Genomic DNA, 21,652 nt, shown 5'->3' on the forward strand with positions numbered 1-21,652 from the left:
TATTATATACAGGCGGTCCCAGCTATCATGATACAAGTCTGATGGCAGGGTAAAGTCATTGTTTTAAAACTTTCTTAATGTTCCATCACAATACAGAATTTAAAGCCACAAAAGCCCAAAATATATGTTGAAGTGGGTGCTATATTTAATAATTTATCAGTGGCAATAATAAAAAGCTGTCCAGGCTTGGGGCTCTATGTGACTACAGACTTATGGGTTCTCTCAGCACAGGATTCTCCGGTGCCAGGAGCAGGTGGTCACAAGACTGCAATTATGTGATTTGCATACTTCCGGACACATCCCGATAAGAAATGTCTGAAGCTTGCTCAGTTCACTTGTATTGAGTGAGGCCGCGCACATGTAGTTGGCACATGAGAGCATGAGTGCAAATTGCATATTTGGAGTTACTTGCCTGCCCGTTCCTGGCACTGGCACCAGAGAATCTTGACGGTTCACTGGTCATTATGCATATGCCATAGCTGGAATGTGTCATCTGTAAATGATCTGTTTGTTTAAAAGGAATCTGTCAGTACGATCATCCTTCCTAAGCTGTCTATATGGGCATGTGGGTCACAGAATAAAATTATGATATCTGCGATCCGAAGTCTTATTCCCGAAGAATCCAAGTTTTTCTTATGTGTAAATGAGCTGCTCAGGATTATGGACTGGACACTGATCTCCCTGAGACTCTGCCTCCTGAGCTTATTTTATATGAAGGGGGAGTTACCAGTGTGATGTGTAATAGCCACTCTCTGCTCTCCTGATTTCACTGCAAAGCCATGAGAGCTGCAGCTACTAATGTGTTTGTTATGAGACAACATTTAGTTCTACTGTTCTGTGTTATTTATATGTCTCACAATGGTAACATCTCCTTCCATTTACAATAATCTCTGGAGGCAGATACTCATGTAGATTAGTGTCTGGCCCATAGCCTGGAATAGCTCATCTACATATAAAGAAAAATGTGGCTTTCTCTGGGAAAAGACATTGGATCGTAGATTTCAAGGTACCATCTTATTCAGCTTCTATGACCAAAATGCCCATATAAACTGCTTAGGATGCTTGATCTTACTGACAGATTCAGTGCCGCACCTTGTCAAAGCAAAACGCAAAACGCGCGTCAGTGGCGGCGTAGTATGTGTCCTTCCTTGTACAGACTATGGGTAAGCACTGAGATGGTGGGATGGCTTAGCCTTGGGTATTTTTGTGCACATTATTATTAGGCTTTGGTTTAAGTAATATATGTGGCCCACCCATACCCTTATCAATATTGGCACTTAGCACTTTATTGTGGTTCTAGTCCGTCCAGGTTTTAGGACACTTTTTAGCCACTACTGCATTGATCCTGTTGCTAATTGTTTCTCTGTACCTTTCTTGTACGATTTTTGTTTACTTCTTTATAAATTAACATTTTTTGTACATGGATTATTAATTTTGTTTCTAATAAAATTATACTTCTTTTATAAGTTTATGGACTTTGTACTCCGTTTCTTATTCTTTATGTTATTTATGTTAAATGTATTTTAAATAAAACAACTTGTAATAATATTTTCAGTTTTTACTATCTGTATTAATAAAAAAAAAAAATAAAATCTTGCAACTTTCACACAGGCCACTAGGTCTAATGTTAGTCACACACACTTACGGCTCTGTACGGCTGGTTTCACATTAGCGCTTTTTAAGCGCACGCACGGCCGGGGGTAGCTCCGCCCCCGAGCCGGCTCTCTGCCCGGCGTGCCCGCCCCTTGCTTGTAGCGCCGCCTCCTAGCGCACAGCAGCGCCTGCGATCGGCGCACCCTATCTTTAGCATAGGGTGCGCAGATCGTGCGCAGGCCGTGCGCTAGTTGGGCTTTGACCTGCGCTGCGCACTTTTGACGGTGCGCCGTGCGCGCCAAAATCAAACTTTTCGGATTTTGGCGCGCACGGCGCACCGTCAAAAGTGCGCAGCGCAGGTCAAAGCGCAACTAGCGCACGGCCTGCGCACGATCTGCGCACCCTATGCTAAAGATAGGGTGTGCGCCGATCGCAGGCGCCGCTGTGCGCTAGGAGGCGGCGCTACAAGCAAGGGGCGGGCACGCCGGGCAGAGAGCCGGCTCGGGGGCGGAGCTACCCCCGGCCGTGCGTGCGCTTAAAAAGCGCTAATGTGAAACCAGCCTACAAAAGACTTTTCAGCAGTCTCATTATCACACATAGCATTACAATGAAATATAACATGTCTACATAAAATACATAACTCAGGATATAATCAAAATAGGTTATGGTCACAGCTCCCCTCTTCCCCCACCCCTCACAATGATCTTTACTTTGATGATCGCATGCTTGTTAATTACTTCAGCACAATTAGTCAAGTTAGTCTATTGCTACTAATGTCCAGTGTCAGGAAGGAGTAGTCTAATATTAGGCCTAGGGGCCAGTGTGAAAATTGAAAGATTTTTCTTTGTGTTATGTTGATATTGTAATAAAAAAACCATTATCCAAATTTAAAAAAATAACATAAAAATCTGATTTAGGCTGTGTACCCACGTAAGCATTTTTTTCGTGCTTTTTATGCGTTTTTACCAGCAAAAACGCTTAAAAAACGCTTGCAAGAAGCATCCCATTCTTTTTAATGAATTCCGCACTTTTTGTGCACATTGATGCGTTTTTTTCCGCGAAAAAAACGCATCACGGTAAAAAACGCAGCATGTTCATTAATTTTGTGGAAAGATCCGCATTTCTAGCTATATTCTATGAGCAGGAGGATGCTCCTGTAAAAAAAACGAGCAAAAATCGTGCAAAAAAACGCACGTTTTTCCTAGTAAGGAGTCCGTTTTTTTTCTGCATACGTCGGTACATAGCCTTAAACAGGTTCTCTTTAAGTGGTAAGAGTTGTTTTGACGCAAGGTTCTGCTTATTAATTTCCTTTAAATTATACTTGGCTATAATTCATTAAACTATGATAAAGCCCCAGTGTACCACAAAATAACCAAAGAATCAAGTACAAAAAACAAACATTGGATATATTGAATATCATATGATGGAGATATTCTCTTCTTTAAGTATTGCTTCAAGGGGAGAATAATTGTGATTAAACACCATATGGAGCACAATATAGCATGTAGGGTGCCTCTGTAAAGCCCTACACATTGCTCTACTACATATATACAACCTTTGACTCATGTTAGATTACATACTATTACCATTATACATGAGCCATATGAGGATATTATCTAAAATAAGAAATAAACTTCATCTTATGTAATAATAATAAAATATAATTAGAATGGCAATTTAATGCCATATACTATCCAATCTCCATACTTGTTTTACATTAAAAGAGTTGTACAAGATGTGAGTCTAGTTCTCTTTCAGAAATGGCGCCATGATCTATGGCTGGCATTGCAGCTTAGACGTATTAAAGGGAATCTGTTACCCCTTTTTTCGAATATGAGCTGCCGGCACTGCCATCAGGGGCTTATCTACAGCAGTGTGCAGGCGCTGGACCTCTCCTGGCGCCTGCGCACTGCAGGGACTCTGCTCTGCCCTCAACAGGACACAGCACTGTGGCTGCGCAGGAGCCACGACAGGAAGGAAAGAAGAGGAAGGCATCGTATGAAGATGGCAGGCGCCGGACCGGACCGCGACACCAATCGGATGGGAACGGATGCTGGGGTGAGTATAATCTAACTCTTTTTTCTTCTCTTTCAGGTTACATCGGGGGCTTATCTACAGCATTACAGAATGCATTACAGAATGCTGTAGATAAGCCACTGATGTCGGTGCCGGCAGCTCATTTTCGAAAAGAGGGGTGACAGATTCCCTTTAAACGTCATTATTTTAAACTGTAATACAAGATACAACCAAGTGTGGCGCTGTTTCTGAAAAAAAAAACTCTTGCACCTCATTTTAAACTATCCTGACAGCCCCCTCATATAGCACAATGCAATTATGATAATTCATCCATTTAATATCTGCTCTTTGATTGGGTGGCATAAGGTTTCTAAAACAAATTGGTATTACAATGTACAGAGTGAAAACAAGGATGCTTAAACTAAGACCAAAACTTAGGCTGCATTGCAATTTCTATTACCTATTATTATTTTTCAACTTGATGTGCCCTCTGGGCTCCAGCTCTTGCCCATTCTTCAGCCATGTGATTTGTGGTGGTGGCTCTCCTTGGGCCAAGCATGTAAAAATTGCTGTAGTGCCAACGGGACGGGAAATGGACTGTGGGTGTTGAACAAACTCAGCAGGGGCTGCAAAAGACAATATGGTACAATGAATGACCTCAGGCGAAATGTTATGCTGTAAGAATGCCTCAAAAAGGATAAGTGGTAAGAGATTTTACGACTAGATAACAAAAAAAGCTAACTTCAAATAGTTATTGAGCTAATCTACATACAGTATGTATTCAAACTAATCTAAACTATTGCATTCAAACTATATATCTTCTACACTATATGGCAGGTTATATGCAAATTACTAATTTAGGATTTAGACCAATTCAGATGTGTGTGGTGCTACTGAACATAATTTCACCGTAAACAGATCATGACCAGGTAGGTGCTGCCGCAAAATTTCAGACAGAGGAGTAAAAAGAATTATCAAAAGAGTTGTCCAAGAGTCAAAGATCACATGAGAGAGCAACAGAAAGACCTGGAATCAGCAGGTACAATTGCTTCAAAGAAAACTATATGTAATGCACTCAACCTCCATGGCCTGTATGCACGCTCACCAGCCAAGACTCCATTGCGGAACAAAAAACATGTTCAAGCTTTTTTATTGTTTGCGCAACAACATTAAGACAAGCTTGTGAAATGCTGGGAGAGTATAGTCTGGTCAGATGAGATCTAAACTTAACTCTTTGGATGACAGAATACACACTATATTTAGAAGCCAAAAGGCACTGCACGTCACCGCAAAAACACCATACCAACAGTGAAGTCTGGATGTGGGAACATCATGGTGTGGGGATGTTTTTCAGCATATGGCACTGTCAAAGTTCATATTGAAGGATGAATGTACGCTGAATTCTTGATAAAAATCTGCTGCCATCTACCAGGATGATGAAGATGAAACGAGGGTGGATATTTGAGCAATATGAATCCCAAGACAAAAATAAAGCTGCTTGAGAGGCAAAGCCAATCACCTGACATGAATCCAGTAGAAGATTTATGGAAGTAACTAAAGCTCAGAGCTCACAGAAGGAACCCACAGAAGTATTAAATAAATTTCAGCAAGACTGTTCAATACTATTTCCCTGTGTTATTTCTCATTATTACACATAACTTAATTTATGGACATCTATGGTTTGATTTATCTGCCTGTGAGGCTTGGATGGGTTGTTATCAACATCTGGTGAGAATTTTATGTCAATAGCACCTTTAGAAATGTATTTACTTAGAATATTGGTGACAACACTTATTTCAGCTGTTCATATTTTTCTGTCACTCTGAAAAGGTTTCCTGACATCTTATTTTAGTACTATAAGTGGAAAACCAGTCTGGTTATTCATGGTCTTGGTTTTCTGTGTATATAATGTTCACTTTTTATCTTAAATAGATGGCTCTTTTTAGTCAAATATAATAGTGTGCCTATAGAACTACTAGTTAAAGTGGATGATTTTAGTTCACATACATACTTTTAGTCCCACAACCTTATAGGTTTGATTCTGGTAAGAGAAGTTTTTTTTCTTTAAAAATTAAATTTTTTTTTTTTTTTTTTTTTTTTATTCTAGTCCAATTTGTGATTTATGGGGAGTAAGTTATTGTGTCTTTTAATATTGGTTCGTTTTGTAGTGAAATGTTTATGTATTTGCATTTGGTTACTCCACCCCACAGCTTCCTCTTTGTGAGCAGCAGGGTAATTAACCCCGATATGATATAAACCATCAACCTTTGATTTGTCTTCATCCTTGTACATCCGACCTGAGGAAGAGGTCATGGAATGGACCTCGAAACGCGTTGTCTTTGTATGTACCATGAAATAAAGCATTGATATTGGAACCTACTCCTAGAATCGACTGGATTTCCTCCATTTGAGGGTTGAAGTATAGCAGCGCCGGAACCAGGTGGTTTGTTTTTTTTTCTTTTTTTCCCTTTTGGGATCTCCTCTTTGAGTAATTGTCCTTTTTAAAATGTGGAGCCCAAAACTGGATCCCATTTCTAAATGTCCTTTTTAAAATGTGGAGCCCAAAACTGGATCCCATGTTCACAGTGAATTTTTTTTGCCGAGTTCTTTTTATTACCAAGTTTTTATCAAATTTTTTCCATAAATAAAATTACAGAAGGAAAAAAATTCAACATATAAGCTAACAATATTTCATAGTTTGACTTAATAATCAGTAACGATATGTAAACTCAACATTGAAGAGTTAACTTCGTTCAATTACATAAATAAACATGGACAATAAACGAACAGGACATATCAGGACATTGACACTGAAGGAAGGAAGGGGGAGAAGAGTTGAGGAGTAATTCTAGTTCAATACCTACTACATAACCTACTTTTCGTAACTGTGTTCATTAACAGTCTCTTTGTACCCAATTTGTGTCCCAGGGGGCCCAGACCACCTCAAAGCACTAGATTGTGTTATTTAATAGGTCTGTGAGATATTCCATGCTTTGCACATCCTGCATATGCATGTGTACCTCGGTGTTTGATGGAGGTAGAGTCAATCTCCACTTACACGCTGTTACCATGGCTGGTCAGAAGTGGGATCTCCAGGAGTGGACCCTCTGGACCGTGGCACCAAGCTGGACAGAGCAGGAACACAGGAGGCAGGACTGGAGCAGAACTGTAGGACTGGAGTGTGGATTGCAGGATGGAGCCGGAACACCGGAGGCAGGACTGGACTGTGGATAGCAGGATGGAGCAGAAATACCGGAGGCAGGACTGGAGTAGGACTGAAGGTCTGGAATGTGGATAGTAGGATGGAGCAGGAACACCGGAGGCAGGACTGGAGAAGGACTGGAGTGTGGATAGCAGGATGGAGCAGGAATACCGGAGGCAGGACTGGAGTAGGACTGAAGGACTGGAGTGTGGATAGCAGGATGGAGCAGGAACACCGGAGGCAGGACTGGAGCAGGACTTAAGGACGGGAGCGTGGATGGCCGGACGGAGCAGGAACACAGGAGGGAGGACTGGAGTATAGATAGCTGGGCCCACGGAGCACCGGACTGCGGGGATACTGCAGGGACCACGGATGGCAGGACTGCGAGGCTACTGCAGGAATCACTGAAGACAGGACTGCGAGACTGCAGAGAGCACACGAGGAAGCAGGGCCCAGTGTGCTAGCGAACACAACGATCAGGCGCCTCCCTCAGGGGGGAACGGCCTGATATGGCCCAGTCTGGTCTGCCATTGGTCAGTAGGTGCTTCCGGGTCAGGGCATTGCCGGAGCACAAGAAACAGGAGGGAGGCGCAGCCGCGGCCTAGGGCGCATGCGCATTGCATGCAGAGACCCCGTCGGCTGCGAGCCTGTCAGAAGGGACCGCTGTGGCTGTTGGGTGGCGGGGGGCTGCGGAGTGGGGGCGGAGGCTGGGTGAGTATGCAGAGGCGGCGTGACACACGCTATCAGACATCTAGCAGCAGTGGCTATATGAAGTAATAGTTGTCGAGTTTTAAGACTGATTTGAAACGTTGGGATATTAAAAGGGATATCAGGAACTTAAGAAAAAATGTGCCTAAACATTAACAGGCATGTAATTACCTGCCTGTTGTGCCCGTCATCTGTCATTGACCACTCCTACAGGAGATTCAGCTGCTCCCTATCAACAGAGCAGGGATTTCTCTTCCTGTTGTCAGGGCAGGACTACTGGCATCCTGCTAATTGACAGATGACTTCCCCCAATTAGGCAGCAGGGAGACAGATGTCAATCAGCATTACACCAGTAGTCCAGCCCTGTCAACAGGAAATGAAATGGCCACTCTGTTGATGTAACATCAATGGAAGTCTGTGACCGCTCTGTGCCGGTGGAGAATGGCAGCGGGCACAACAGGCAGGTAAGTAGTGTAAGGTAGCGCTCACTAAGTGTATTGGGGGGCACTCACTTGGCTGCAGATAAACCAGGTCTGGCATAGGCTTTTCACATAACATAGTCCATATGGTTTGTTGTACATGGCATAAACCATAGCAGCATGAAGAAACGATAACAGTCTTACACCAGACCAAACGAATGTTCATAGTGGAGCTCAGCTCCCTTTGCCCTGTGTTCACACAGGCTGGGCTTTGTCCAGCAATCAGGCTCTACAGTCTTTCAGTTAATTCCCCCTGTCCGGGGTTACCTCTTAGTTGCTTCTCACTCCGGACGTCCATTCCCTCCTGGTGACTGTCCGATACACACAGGCCATTATACACAGGCTTCACCCGGTCAGCAGCCTCTGCATGTGCACTTCAGGAAGGCAGCACCCCTTCCAGCACATCGACCTTCCGAGACCTTCCACACGGACCAATCAGATCCAGGCACTCTCCTCCATGTGACCTACCCTGGTCACCTCATATGGTCCATAGCCACACCCACCAGTGAGATACGGATCACATGGCTATGACCTCATTGCAGGTCCTTTCCAGACACCCAGCCATACACACACATATACAGGCTTACTATGGGCGATCAGACACACACCCCTGGGTGGGTTTGTAGGTGACTGGTTCCACCCGTCTGACCAAGCCACCTGGAAGCTTTCCATGATACACTGTAATAAAAACCTCAGCAGTACCTCTGTTGATCAACACACGTTCAAGCTTCCATCCCAGGGCCACCCACCCTGGAATATATAACGGTCATTTATCATCCTGCCATTCATCCTATCTCCATTACCACAATGGATATGCCTGTGTGCATGACCTATACAGCGCCCCCTAGCTGTCACAAGGGTCACTTCATCACATACCCCCCTCTGTTCAAACTTGTGGGGTTGAACACTTGTCACATACTAGGTGTCTCGAGACCGGGTACCCACTGTCACCTTGCCCTACAAGTCGAAAGGACCGTCTCAGTCTGTTTTGGGCATCATACGGCATCATATTTATGTTAGGCCTCCCCCAGCAGTCAGTATATATCGGCCTTGGGCTTTGACCTTCCAGTCAAAGTCCATCTATGTCACCAGACCCTTTTTAGTCTCCACACTTTCCCTGTCTGCTCCGTCCCCCGACTTTTCTCTCCACGACCGGCTCTCCCGGTTGGTGCGGTCATAGTCTTACTTAGAGTCGAGCCCACTGTCTGGTCTGACCCATGTAGTGCATCAAAGGAGCTTATATCTAGGTCTCTCAGTCTCATACTGTGAGAAGAACTGCCACTTGCAGAGTTGCGACGTTCACGTTTTGCTGAAAGTCTTTGGCTACCCGCCATCTCATTAATTGGAGGGTACCTTCTGGTCCTTATACCCTTGGATGAAGGCTGCCGCCATCTGATGTTCCGCATCTCTTTATTAATCTGCAGTCGGTCCAGTCTCAACTGCTCTATCTCCTGCAGGTACGTTACTCGGTATTCCAGGAGCATCCAGAAGTTCCTTAGGCTTTCCATGGAGCCAACCACAATGATAGGAATCATACCATCTTCACCAGATACCTGGACTTCATTATCAGGAGGGATCCTCACCCTCGCTACACCGGAGATATCCACAAGATCCTGCATTACTATACCGAGTCTTCCAACGACTCTCTCCACCAGATATTTGGGTATCGGAATTATATTTTCCCCCAATCCCAGCCGATTAGCGTGGAGACATTGCAGACGCATATCCGCCAGGACAGCCACCCGCTTTACTGTGTCTTCTCTGGTTGAGAGTACCACTAACTGCCGAGTCTCAGGTGCCCATTGCACCCTACATGCTTTGACTGCCTTTTTAAAAGCATCATGGACTCCTTCACCGGTACAGGCTTCTTGCGCGTCTTCGGGTATGTCAATCACGCACATGAAGGTCGTGGGCTCGCCCTCTTCCTGGATAGATGGCTCCAGGTTTACCACGGACACTTCCCTCAATACAGCTGTCCCGACCGGGGAACTATCTTGTTCAGCTTTTAGCTCAAAATCTTCAGGAGATTTTACCTCTTCGAGACCCCTTGCCAAGATGGGCACTGGCAGATCCGTCTTTTGATCACTCTGGCATGGTCGCTGGAAGTCTTCGACCATGAACTTCTTCTCCTGCAGAAAGCCTCTTACTGCTCCTTTGAGCACTTCCACATCTTCCCTTAGGGTGTTGTTCACGCTTTGCCACGTTGACAGGTGACCCCTGAGCTCCAAGACTTCTTTCTCGAGCTCCTCCACTCTGTGCTCGGCCGTTTGTCTCAGGGCCTTGACGGCTGAGAGCTTGGACTCTAGGTGGCGCAGCCGCTCCAACTGCACGGAGTTGGCGACTTCCATACTCACCACCTTTAGATATTCCTTCGCCACCTGTTGACACATCTCTTCGCGCCCTTGCTCCAAGTCTCGTATGTGCACCTCTACCTGGCAAAAACTGTCAACTCGCTCTTCCAAAGTGTCCATCTCCTGAGTCAGTTTGTTAACTTAACCCTCTAGTTGTCGGGTGATGGCGATCAAATTTGAGATCTTCTCTTCTTGCTCCAACTTCTCCGAGGATGCTGTTGGTTCAGCCCCTTTCTGGCTTTTACCCCTCCGGCGACGGGAGGACGTCTGGCCACTAAGCCCTGAGTCAGTCTTACTGCACTCCTTGTCACTGTCGTCACCGTCATAATGGGAGCCACCACCCCCTGATCGGTCATCCAGTACGCAGCAGTCCCCATTTCTACTGATGTTGGACCCCACTCCCGGAGCGTCCCCTTCCCCTGTAACAAAAACCTCAGCAGTACCTCTGCTGATCAACACAAGTTCAAGCTTCCATCCCAGGGTCACCCACCCTGGGATACATAACGGTCATTTACCATCCTGCCGTTCATCCTATCTCCATTACCACAATGGATATGTTAGGCGTCGGTTTCCTGCAGTGACTCAGCAGGGATCCAGAGCCTCACATTATGCGGTCTCCCATTGTCTATCGACCATAGAGGAGATTGCTCAGCAGTCTCAGCGTCCCAGCCGCTCTGCCCAGACCTGCTCTGTGGGTCTGGTTGTTGCTGCCACCTTTGGGTCAGCAATGGCAGTGCAGGCTGCTCAGCAGCAAATTGCTCCAGAGGCTAAGTCCTTCTGTCGCTCTATTGGGCATGCTCAAGAGACGATCTCCCTTTGGAGATCGGGAGTCATGTGCTCAGGTCCTTCTCCTGATCTGATTGGTCCATCTCAGAGATCTGGAAGGTCCCGGAGGCGCACGGCTATAAAAGGTCCACATGGCCGCTCGGCCATGCGCTAGTATAGTCTCTAGTTGCTACTGTGTGAATGATGATGGATGCATGAACCTGCGAATGACTCATTAAGATCCCCTTCCTCTGATATTACGAGTGTGTATAGGGACTTTGGTTTAGAGTCGGCGTCAGCCAGTGGCAAGCTACAAGCCACATCAGCATCCTCCACAGTGCTAGCGTCCAACAGTGCGCCTGCTACCGGGCATTGTCGATTAGCGGCAATGTCTGTCGCAACACTGCAGTCTGCAGCACCTCTTGGCATTTGCAGTTGCGATGCCGCACGTACGGTAGGTCTAGACAGGACTCTGACCCTCTGCCTAGGGCCCAGCTCCTGTGACCATATATCGTGCGTGCATTTCTCTGAGACCTGTAAGTCCAACAGGCTCAGCATTTATGTTAATTCCTTAGGAGTCTCTGTGAAGCTAACAGAGTATGCCCAGCGCACACCGGGTGACGTCCAACCCGCGTGCAATAATACCGCCACATAGCGCGTCTGCCATTATCTAGCAGCGGTTTAACACCCACTGCACGGTAGACCCTGAGCGGCGAACGCACTTTATTATTTATTTATTTAGTGTGTTCCGCTGTTCCTAACAGGATATTCCTGTGTGCATGACCCATACAGCGCCCCCTAGCTGTCACAAGGGTCACTGCATCACAGTAGGTAGAAATTACGTGCCTGTTAGTGCTTAGGCACATTTTTTTGTTTTTCACAAAGTCCCGGATATATGCTTTAAGTAAATAAAATTTAGGATCAAGGGGTACCCTAAGACCAAACACCCTAATAATATGATCTTTAACAGATTTTCAGAAGCCTAGAAAACATGTACAAAACTAGAAAAAGTGCAGTAAATTCCCCTCAGAGTTGCCATATCTCCAGCAGCAGTTTTGAATTTGCCGAGTTCTTAGAGCAGAAACCACAAGTCGGTCGACGAATTGGAGAGTTTTTGCTCCGAAAACTCAGCAATAATAACTTTTTCTGAACACAGCCTTAGCCTTAATGCCAATCTTTTAACAACATGTTGGTTTTAGGTTCAACATCCTGTGCTAATTAATTTCTTAAAGTGTGCACTGTTGGTCAACACTAATTAGACAATGTCAGGGTATGCCAATTTGTTCATCATATTCTAATTGAAATACCAGGTGTGGAGACACAGCATTGTATCATATTAACCAGATGACTACTAGCAAGCCAGAAAGAATAGACTGTTATCTATATGTTGACTTTTGAATGTATGTGTTTATTACTGGTTTGTCAAGAAAACAGACTTTTGCTTGTGTAAGCCTGGAATATCGACTTGAAAGTTGACATTTGATAAAAGATATTGTGCTCTTATCCTTGATGACTAGTGATGTTTGCTGATTGATTATGCATTGTGTAGGCCAGATAGTTAGTTGGCATTCCAAACAAAGGAGGAAAATATATGCAAATGCAACTTGGTCCTCATCATTCTTCCCCTTATTTGTGATGCTGAATTAAAGGACACTTGTTAAACTTAAAAAGAGGTGATATACCTTTTTAAGAAAGAGACAGAGATTCAGCCAAGACATCAAAACATCCAAAGGACCAGAGACAGGACAGCAGCCAATACATCATGGCTCCATCATGAGGGTCACAATCACAATTATTATTTTACAGGATGCCAACTTAGGGGACCTCATACCTGGTTGGAAGAATACAGATCTGCTCTATGGACCATCGCTCGCTGAACTATGGATACATTTAAGGAACCCAGGTTGGGAACATCCAGTCACCTGGCACCTATGGATATATTTGGACAAACCAGGTTGGGACCATCCGGTCACCAGGCACCTATGGATACATTTGGAGAAACCAGGTTGGGACCATCGGGTCACCTGGCACCATGGATATGTTTGGAGAAGCCAGGTTGTGACCCTCTGATCAATTGGCCCTTGTACCTGAACGGACTGTCTTCTTCCTACACTTGCCATTACCTCCTCTCTGTGTGCCTGCCACAGGTGAGGTATTCGACCCTGGAGGCTCTGAAATAACAGTTGCTCTTATCACAGCGAGTCAGCGGAAGGGTGAGACTCTGTAATGTGCACCATCTTGGGGTATTTTGCTGAGACTGTCCTTCATGTTATCTGCCTGTTTTGTGGTTCAATAAGGTATTGCCACACTGTTTTACCCTCACCCTGTGTTGTCTGAGTAGTGTTTTGCCCACATTGGACAATTCCTGATCCATGCGGGTTTGACTAGCGAACCAGGGCGCCAGCCGACCCCCCCGTGTCTTCACATCGGGGAAAAGGCTCAATGGCAGAGCTCTTAGAAAGATTATTGAGAATAGTTAAATTATAGGAAATATAAAAAAATAACTCAGATATGTCTGGAGCAAGGATGGGACTGAGCCAGTTCTACTTGATTTCCCGAACCGGTTGTTAAAATGTTAGCTTATTCAGAGAACCGATCGAGATGCAGGATGCTGATTTAGTTCTCCATTCATGGATTAAATTGTATCCTCTTGTGTAGGATGGTGTTAATGTTAGCCGCTGTTCACATGTCCAGTTGTCATCCATTTGTAACAGATCCTGTACTAAAAAAAAATATTCATCCCTTACAAATGGAGCAAAAACGAATGCACACTTTGCCTTCGGTTTTGCATTCATTTTTGTTACATTTGAAAAGGATGTGGGTTTTTTAGATTTGTCTCTGAAACCATATAGAGTTCTGGGCAAGTACAGTACTTGAGAAATGGATCCATTAGCGGATGATATAACAGATAATAACCATAATTTATTATCAATTTCCCATAATCTTCAATATTTTAAAAAAAACTGATCTAGTTTCTCTTTGTTTCTTTTGGCACGCAAAAAAGTTGTGGAGTATCAACCTAAAAACAATTCCGTGGCCAGTCGGACAGAACCTTTCAGGCCTAAAGCTAGCACCAAAAAGCAAGAAAACAGGAGACAAAGTCTCTAATCAAAAAATAAAGCTACTAATAGCATAAATAAGATAACGAATGGAAAAAATAATGCCACAATATAGAGAGGCTTTTTGTGAATATTATCAATTTTATTGCACAAATATTATGAAGACATGCAAGGTGCTCAAAATGAGGTAGGTAGAATCTAGCAGCTAAAAGATAATGGCATGGTAAACAGATGGAAAATATATAGCCAGACAGAATAAAGCTTCTCGGGGTTAGAATCTGCACAGAGCCGGGACAATGCTACCAGCAGCTCAAAATTTAAATTATGTTATGAATCAGCTTATCAAACAGATTGTTCAGACACACAGTATTATCTCAGCATGCTCTAGTTCCAATTTAGGATCTAGTATGAAATAGAAAATTGTCCAGTTATCCTTAGTCGATAGTAGAACACACCTAATGAAGGTTGAATAACCGATAATTTAATAGGTATACCGTAAAGTATTATCTAGGCATGCTCTATTTATACATAGTTAAGATCTAAAATAAAATGGAGCGCTATCCAATTATGTCCTAGCAGGTGTCTATATATGTCCTATACACAGCTAAAGGACCGACAAGTTATTAATTAATTAGTATATACTAGAAAGTATTATCTAAGCATGCTCAAAAACAGAATTGTTTGCTGAGCGGTATTGTCTCAGCCCAGGGCCTATAATACAGTAAAAAATATGGACTAACCGATAATGCCAAAAAATCGGGACATAAATAGATAGCCTCCTGACGAAACCGAGGATGGTGAAACTCAGTGTTGCCCAGTGACAGCCCCGAAACCTGAAAGATCTGGAGAAGAAGATCTGTATGGAGGAGTGGGTCAAAATCCCGGCTGCAGTGTGCGCAAACTTGGTCAAGAACTACAGGAAACTTCTGACCTCTATAATTGCAAACAAAGGTTTCTGTACCAAATATTGAGTTCTGTTTTTCAATTGTATCAAATACTTATTTCATGCAATAAAATGCAAATGAATTATGTAATAATAATCACATAATTTGATTTTCTGGATTTTTTTTTTTAGATTCTCTCACAATTGAAGTGTACCTACGATAGAAATTACAGACCTCTCCATTCTTTGTAGGTGGGAAAACTTGCAAAATTGTCAGTGTATCAAATACGTATTTTCCTGGCTGCATACTGTGAGCTGGGTGCCAGGGGAGGGCAGAAGCAGGGCATTCTGCCTTGGTCAGGGTATTAATGCATAGTGCTAGGACAATGAGCTGAAATCCTTAGTGATCATCTGTCTTATGGTCGTAGCAGTTTCTGGGTGGTGAAAGAAAATTGCTATATGTATAAGAGCTTGTAGAGAACAATTGGATGGAAGTGGCCTTTCTCTGTTCCTAGAGCCTCATTAAACCTAACATTTCTCTTATCTCCATTTGCTGTACAGTTGAATACAGTCTATTGTTCCCTGTGAGCAGCTGTTTCTGAAAGTAAAGGCGGACTGGAGTATTCTTCACTGGGATTGTTAAAAAAAATCCAGAAAAATATCTGTCCCATCCGTGATCACTACTTTACCTCTCATATCTCCAGTTCTTGGATCGATCCTACGTAAATGGGAGTGAGGGGTATAAGCAGCTCTTTACCCTTTCATTCTATTGGTGATAGCCCCATAACAATAGCATGGAATGATAAACTAGCGCGAGGAATAAGATTGATAGCATGGAGGGAGCGCTGCACAGCAATGCGGGGCTTTGTCAGTACAAAAGCAAACAATGAAAGCAGTATGCACAAGGTAGCATGAAGCATAAAGAAGTTTCTGGTGATGGTGCCTTACAGTAGCCATTATTAGATCTTAGCGTACTCAGCATCTAAACCTGCATCTCTCATCACTGCAACATTACAAATGGGAATTTTTATTTGCTAGATGCAGACATGACCGAAAGATGCTGAGTAGGGATGTGGGAGGACACAGCGGACTGAATGCACAGATTACTCCCTTTGTCCATGCCCTTCTCTTTTCTTTCTGCAAGGAATAGCGCTGCTGGGAAAATTCTGAGACTTCCATAGAAGAACTTAATAGGGTCAATATATTAACACAGCCACTGCTGATGCAATCCCGTCTGGCCTTCAATCTGTTGCGTTCATTACTTAGCAGCATTACTAATTTAATGGAAGAGAAAAGAGCAGTGAAACATACAAATGTAATCAGTCTACCATGAGCGACCTCCCCTCATACCAAGACAAAGACAACACAGAATTAGGACTTTATCTTACTTGGGTCAACTGAAGAACCTCTAAGATATTTCATTTACAATAAATAAATGTTTTATTTGGGTTCCCAGAGGAATACATTGTAGTATTCTTTAATAAAATTGATACAAATGCAAGATTAAATAGGTACTATACATAGCTTATTGCTGAGGTTCTTGTAATAATAATAATAATTTTATTCTTATAGCACCGACATATTCCGCAGCACTTCACATTTTAGAGGGGACTTCTACAGACAATAGACATTACAGCATAACAATAAACACATAGATCAAAACAGATACCAAGAGGAATGAGGGTCCTGCTCGCAAGCTTACAGTCTATGATGAAAAGGGGAGGCACGACAGCAATTGCTTTCATTGTTCGGACCAGCCAAAGTGTAAGACGTTCTGCAGACTTGTGGCCTCTGTTCACACGGGATGTATTCTAGTTTGCACTGGGCAGCCCCCCTATATGGTGTTACTAAGAGATTGTGAGCCAGAAGCCCTGCATTCCCTGTGTGAACACTGACACATGCAGATTATTTCTTCTGCACTGGTGTACCACACTGCCAATCCCTGATTGTAGGCTGGCTGTTTCATTTGGTATTTATGCACCTGTGCAGCTGCCATTTTACTTGGGTCCGTTGCACCTTGTATTAGTGCAGATGCATTTAGGCCTGTCTGGTTTGTATCTGAATTTTTTGGAGGATTTTTTCCTCTTTTTGAGGTTTTCATGTTAGAGTAGGACTGGCAAGTGTAAGGAACTTTGACACAATTTGCCAGCTTCCGTATTAAGGCCTTAATATCAACCAATACCTTACATATATTGATATGTTTTTGTGCACTTTTTATATTTCTTCCAGGGTGCAGTTGGGCCCAAATGGTTCTGCAGACTTGTGGCCTCTGTTCACACGGGATGCATTCTAGTTGGCACTGGGCAGCCCCCCTATATGGTGTTACTAAGAGATTGTGAGCCAGAAGCCCTGCTTTCCCTGTGTGAACACTGACACATGCGGATTATTTCTTCTGCACTTGTGTACCACACGGCCAATCCCTGATTGTAGGCTGGCTGTTTCATTTGGTATTTATGCACCTGTGCAGCTGCCATTTTACTTGGGTCCGTTGCACCTTGTATTAGTGCAGATGCATTTAGGCCTGTCTGGTTTGTATCTGAATTTTTTGGAGGATTTTTTCCTCTTTTTGAGGTTTTCATGTTAGAGTAGGACTGGCAAGTGTAAGGAACTTTGACACAATTTGCCAGCTTCCGTATTAAGGCCTTAATATCAACCAATACCTTACATATATTGATATGTTTTTGTGCACTTTTTATATTTCTTCCAGGGTGCAGTTGGGCCCAAATGGTTCTGCAGACTTGTGGCCTCTGTTCACACGGGATGCATTCTAGTTGGCACTGGGCAGCCCCCCTATATGGTGTTACTAAGAGGTTGTGAACCAGAAGCCCTGCATTCCCTGTGTGAACACTGCCACATGCGGATTATTTCTTCTGCACTGGTGTACCACACGGCCAATCCCTGATTGTAGGCTGGCTGTTTCATTTGGTATTTATGCATCTGTGCAGCTGCCATTTTACTTGGGTCCGCTGCACCTTGTATTAGTGCAGATGCATTTAGGCCTGTCTGGTTTGTATCTGAAAGTGTAAGAAGTGTAAGAATCGGGTGTTCATGTAATGCTGCATGAACCGGTTATCAGCCTAAGTATGTAACAATACAGAAACAGAGGGCTATTAAATGCATAAAGCTTGTGAGAACATGATACGAGGAACCAGGTTATGGTAAAAATTTTGAATGGGCAATACAGGAATAGTTAGGTTAATTAAATGCGTTGCGGCCTGTCTGAACAAATGTGTTTTTAAGGCATGCTTTAAACTGTGGGGATTGGGGATTAATCTTAATAACCTGGGTAATGCATTCCAAAAAATTGGTGCAGCACATGAAAAGTCTTGGAGACAGGAGTGGGAGGTTCTGATTATTGAAGATGTTAGGTCATCAGCAGAACAGAGAGCACAGGTAGGTTGGTGGACTGAGATGAGGGAGGAGATGTAGGGTGGTGCTGGGCCATGGAGTGCTTTGTGGGTGAGGGTAACAAGTTTGTACCGGATTCTGGAGTGGATGGGTAACCAGTGTAATGACTGGCACAAGGTAAAGGCATCGATGTAACAATTGGTGAGGAATATGATCCTGACTGCAGCATTCAAGACAGATTGGAGAGGGGAGAGTTTGGTAAGAGGGAGACCGATTAGTAGAGTTACAATAGTCCAGACGAGAATGAATAAAAGAAACAGTAAGAGTTTTTGCAGAGTCGAAGGTAAGAAAGGGTCAAATTCTGGAAATGTTTTTGAGGTGCAGATAACAAGAGCGAGCCACTGATCAGATATGGAGGGTGAATGAAAGCTCAGAATCAAGTATGAGCCAAATACAGTGGGCATGTTGCTGGGGAGTAATAGTGGAACCACACACGGAAATGACAATGTAGGGCATAGGTACATTAGTAGAGGGAAGAAACACAAGGAGTTCAGTTTTTGACAGGTTGATCGAATCATAGAGTTGGAAGGGACCTCCTGGGCCATCTGGTCCAACCCCCTGCTCAAAGCAGGATTCGCTAAATCATCCCAGATAGATGTCTGTCCAGCCTCTGTTTGAAGACTTCTATTGAAGGAGAACTCACCACCTCTCGTGGCAGCCTGTTCCACTCATTGATCACTCTGTCAAAAAGTTTTTTCTAATATCTAATCTGTGCCTCCTCCTATTCGGTTTCATCCCATTGCTTCTAGTCTTTCCTTGTGCAAATGAGAATAAAGATGATGCTTCTACAATGTGACAGCCCTTGAGATATTTGTAGACAGTTATTAAGTCTCCTGTTGTGAGTTCATTTTCTGGTCTACCAGTTGTGAGTTCTCCTTCCAGGCTCCCTCTGGTGGTAACAGGAGGTAGTGAGGCTGATTTAATCAGTGGAGAACTGCCACCTGATAAGGAGGATGATGATTGGACTTCAGGAATCTCAGACGGGATTTAAGATAGCCGACGCCCTATTCTGCTGCTGGTGATTCCTTCTGGCTTGTCAGATCTTGGTTCTCAGCTCTGTTCCAGTCAGCTCAAGCTAAGTTTTTCTGCTAATGTTCACACTTGATTTTGTTGGTTTATTCAGTTTTTTTGTGTGGTCAGCCAGCCCCGACTGGGGCTGTGCTGAATTTCAACTCTTATTTATCTGTATCTGCCAATTTTCTTTTTGTCCCTTATTAGATTGGCCTCTTTTTGCTCTGTCTCCGAATATTTCAGAGTGCTGATATAGTGGGAGAAGTCTAGTGATTTCAGGGTTAATTTTGTTATCAGAAGTGTTGGACATTATTTTTGTAGGGTTTTTGGCAGATTGCAGACAGTGTCTTTCCTTTCCTATCCTTTCTAGTTAGTTTGGGCCCCATTGTTTGCTCAGCCTATTTTCCTGCCTGTGTTTGTGTTTTCATTTTGTTTCACCATCAGTAAATGTGTGGGGCTGTCTTTCCTTTGGGGTCTGCTCTGGGACAGTTAGTTTTCCCCTTTTCTTGCTTTTGGCTTATTTAGTCCTCCGGCTGTGATGAAGCATCTAGGTTCATCGTAGGAATGCTCCACGGCTACTGCTAGTTGTGTGGTTAGGATCAGGGATCTGCAATCTGCATAGTTACCAACCTCTCTGGTTTTCTGTGACTTAGCTTGTTTTGTTTTTTCCTCCTCGGTGACCCATTCATAACAGAATCACCAGCCATACCACAGATTCTAGGGTACTCAAAAGCAGGAAAAAGTTGTTAAAAAGAAGAAGAAAAAAAAAGAAAAAGTGTCAGAATTTTTTTTTTTTTTTATGTATTTTTTCATTTTTTTATGGGGCCGTAGGAGGATTTTTTTTTTCCTAATGGAGATTAAGCAATTGTCTGATCATGTGCCGCAACTTGCTACTGAAGTACAGGGAATTTCCACCTAGCTCATTCAATCACATGCTGCTGAACCTAGGATCCCTACTACTGATGTGTTTTCTGGGGATCGGTCTAAATTTCTGAATTTTAAGAATGATTGTAAATTATTTCTTGCCTTGAAGCCTAACTCATCGGGGAGCTCTGTGCAGCAGGTTAAAATTGTCATCTCCTTGCTGCACGGTGATCCCCAGGATTGGGCTTTTTCTCTGACACCTGAAAATCCTATTCTGACTAATGTGGATGCATTTTTTCAAGCCTTGGAGTTGTTGTATGATGAACCTAATGCTGTTGATCAAGCTGAGAGAATCCTGTTGGCATTAAACCAGGGTCAGGATTCTGCAGAGTTATTCTGTCAAAAATTCCGAAAGTGGGCGGTCCTTACTACATGAAATGATAGTGCATTGGCAGCTCTCTTTCGGAAGGGTTTATCAGAGACCGTAAAAGATGTTATGGTGGGATTTCCTGTTCCCTCTGGTCTGGATGATTCTATGTCATTAGCCATTCAAGTTGATCGGCGTTTACGTGAACGTAAAACTACACGGGAGGTGCTGCCACCTTTTGAACAAACGTCTAAACCTATGAAATGTGATGGGGTTTTGTCTAGGGCGCAACATCAGGAGTTTAGAAGGCGTAATAAGCTGTGTTTTTTCTGTGGAGACGCCTCTCATACTATTTCTGTCTGCCCTAAACGAGAGAAACGTTTTGCACACACATTTGCTGTGGGCAGTGTACAAACTAAATTCCTTTTGGCAATTACTCTGATCTGCTCCTTATCCACGTTTTCCACTAAGGCTTTTGTGAATTCAGGAGCAGCATTGAATCTGATGGATTTGGACTTTGCTAAACGTTGTGGTTTTTCTATGACGCCTCTGCGGACGCCTATTCCTTTGAGGGGTATGGATGCTACTCCTTTGGTGGAGAATAAACCTCAGTTTTGGACCCAGGTGATAATGCGAGTTGCCCCAGACCAGCAAGAAAATTGTAAATTTTTGGTGCTGCATAATTTGCATGACACTATTGTTCTGGGTTTTCCCTGGTTGCAAACTCATAATCCAGTTTTGGATTGGAAATCTGGGACTGTGGTGAGTTGGGGTTGTCAGTGTGTTCTTAGGGACGCTTCTGTTTTCTCCACCTCTCCTCAGTCTCATGATATTCCTGATTATCTGGCCGATTTTTCTGATGTATTTAGTGAGAGTAAGTCTGCGTCTTTGCCTCCTCATAGGAGTTATGACTGTGCAATTGAGTTGATGCCTGGGTGTAAATTTC

At 43.6% G+C, this 21,652-nt stretch overlaps 1 protein-coding gene across 1 annotated transcript in view; it reads right to left on the reverse strand.

Moving 5' to 3' along the window:
- IGDCC3 (immunoglobulin superfamily DCC subclass member 3) overlaps positions 1-21,652 on the reverse strand; it is a 267,620-nt gene that overhangs the window by 87,315 nt on the left and 158,653 nt on the right. Inside the window, exon 7 of the mRNA XM_073568864.1 lies at positions 4,070-4,235. Within this exon, the coding sequence (XP_073424965.1) occupies positions 4,070-4,235 (166 nt within the window). The remainder of the gene's footprint in view (positions 1-4,069; positions 4,236-21,652) is intronic.

Source organism: Dendrobates tinctorius, unplaced genomic scaffold (assembly GCF_039654945.1).
Source record: "Dendrobates tinctorius isolate UK_male_01 unplaced genomic scaffold, ASM3965494v1 ptg000022l, whole genome shotgun sequence".
Classification (NCBI taxonomy): domain Eukaryota; kingdom Metazoa; phylum Chordata; class Amphibia; order Anura; family Dendrobatidae; genus Dendrobates; species Dendrobates tinctorius.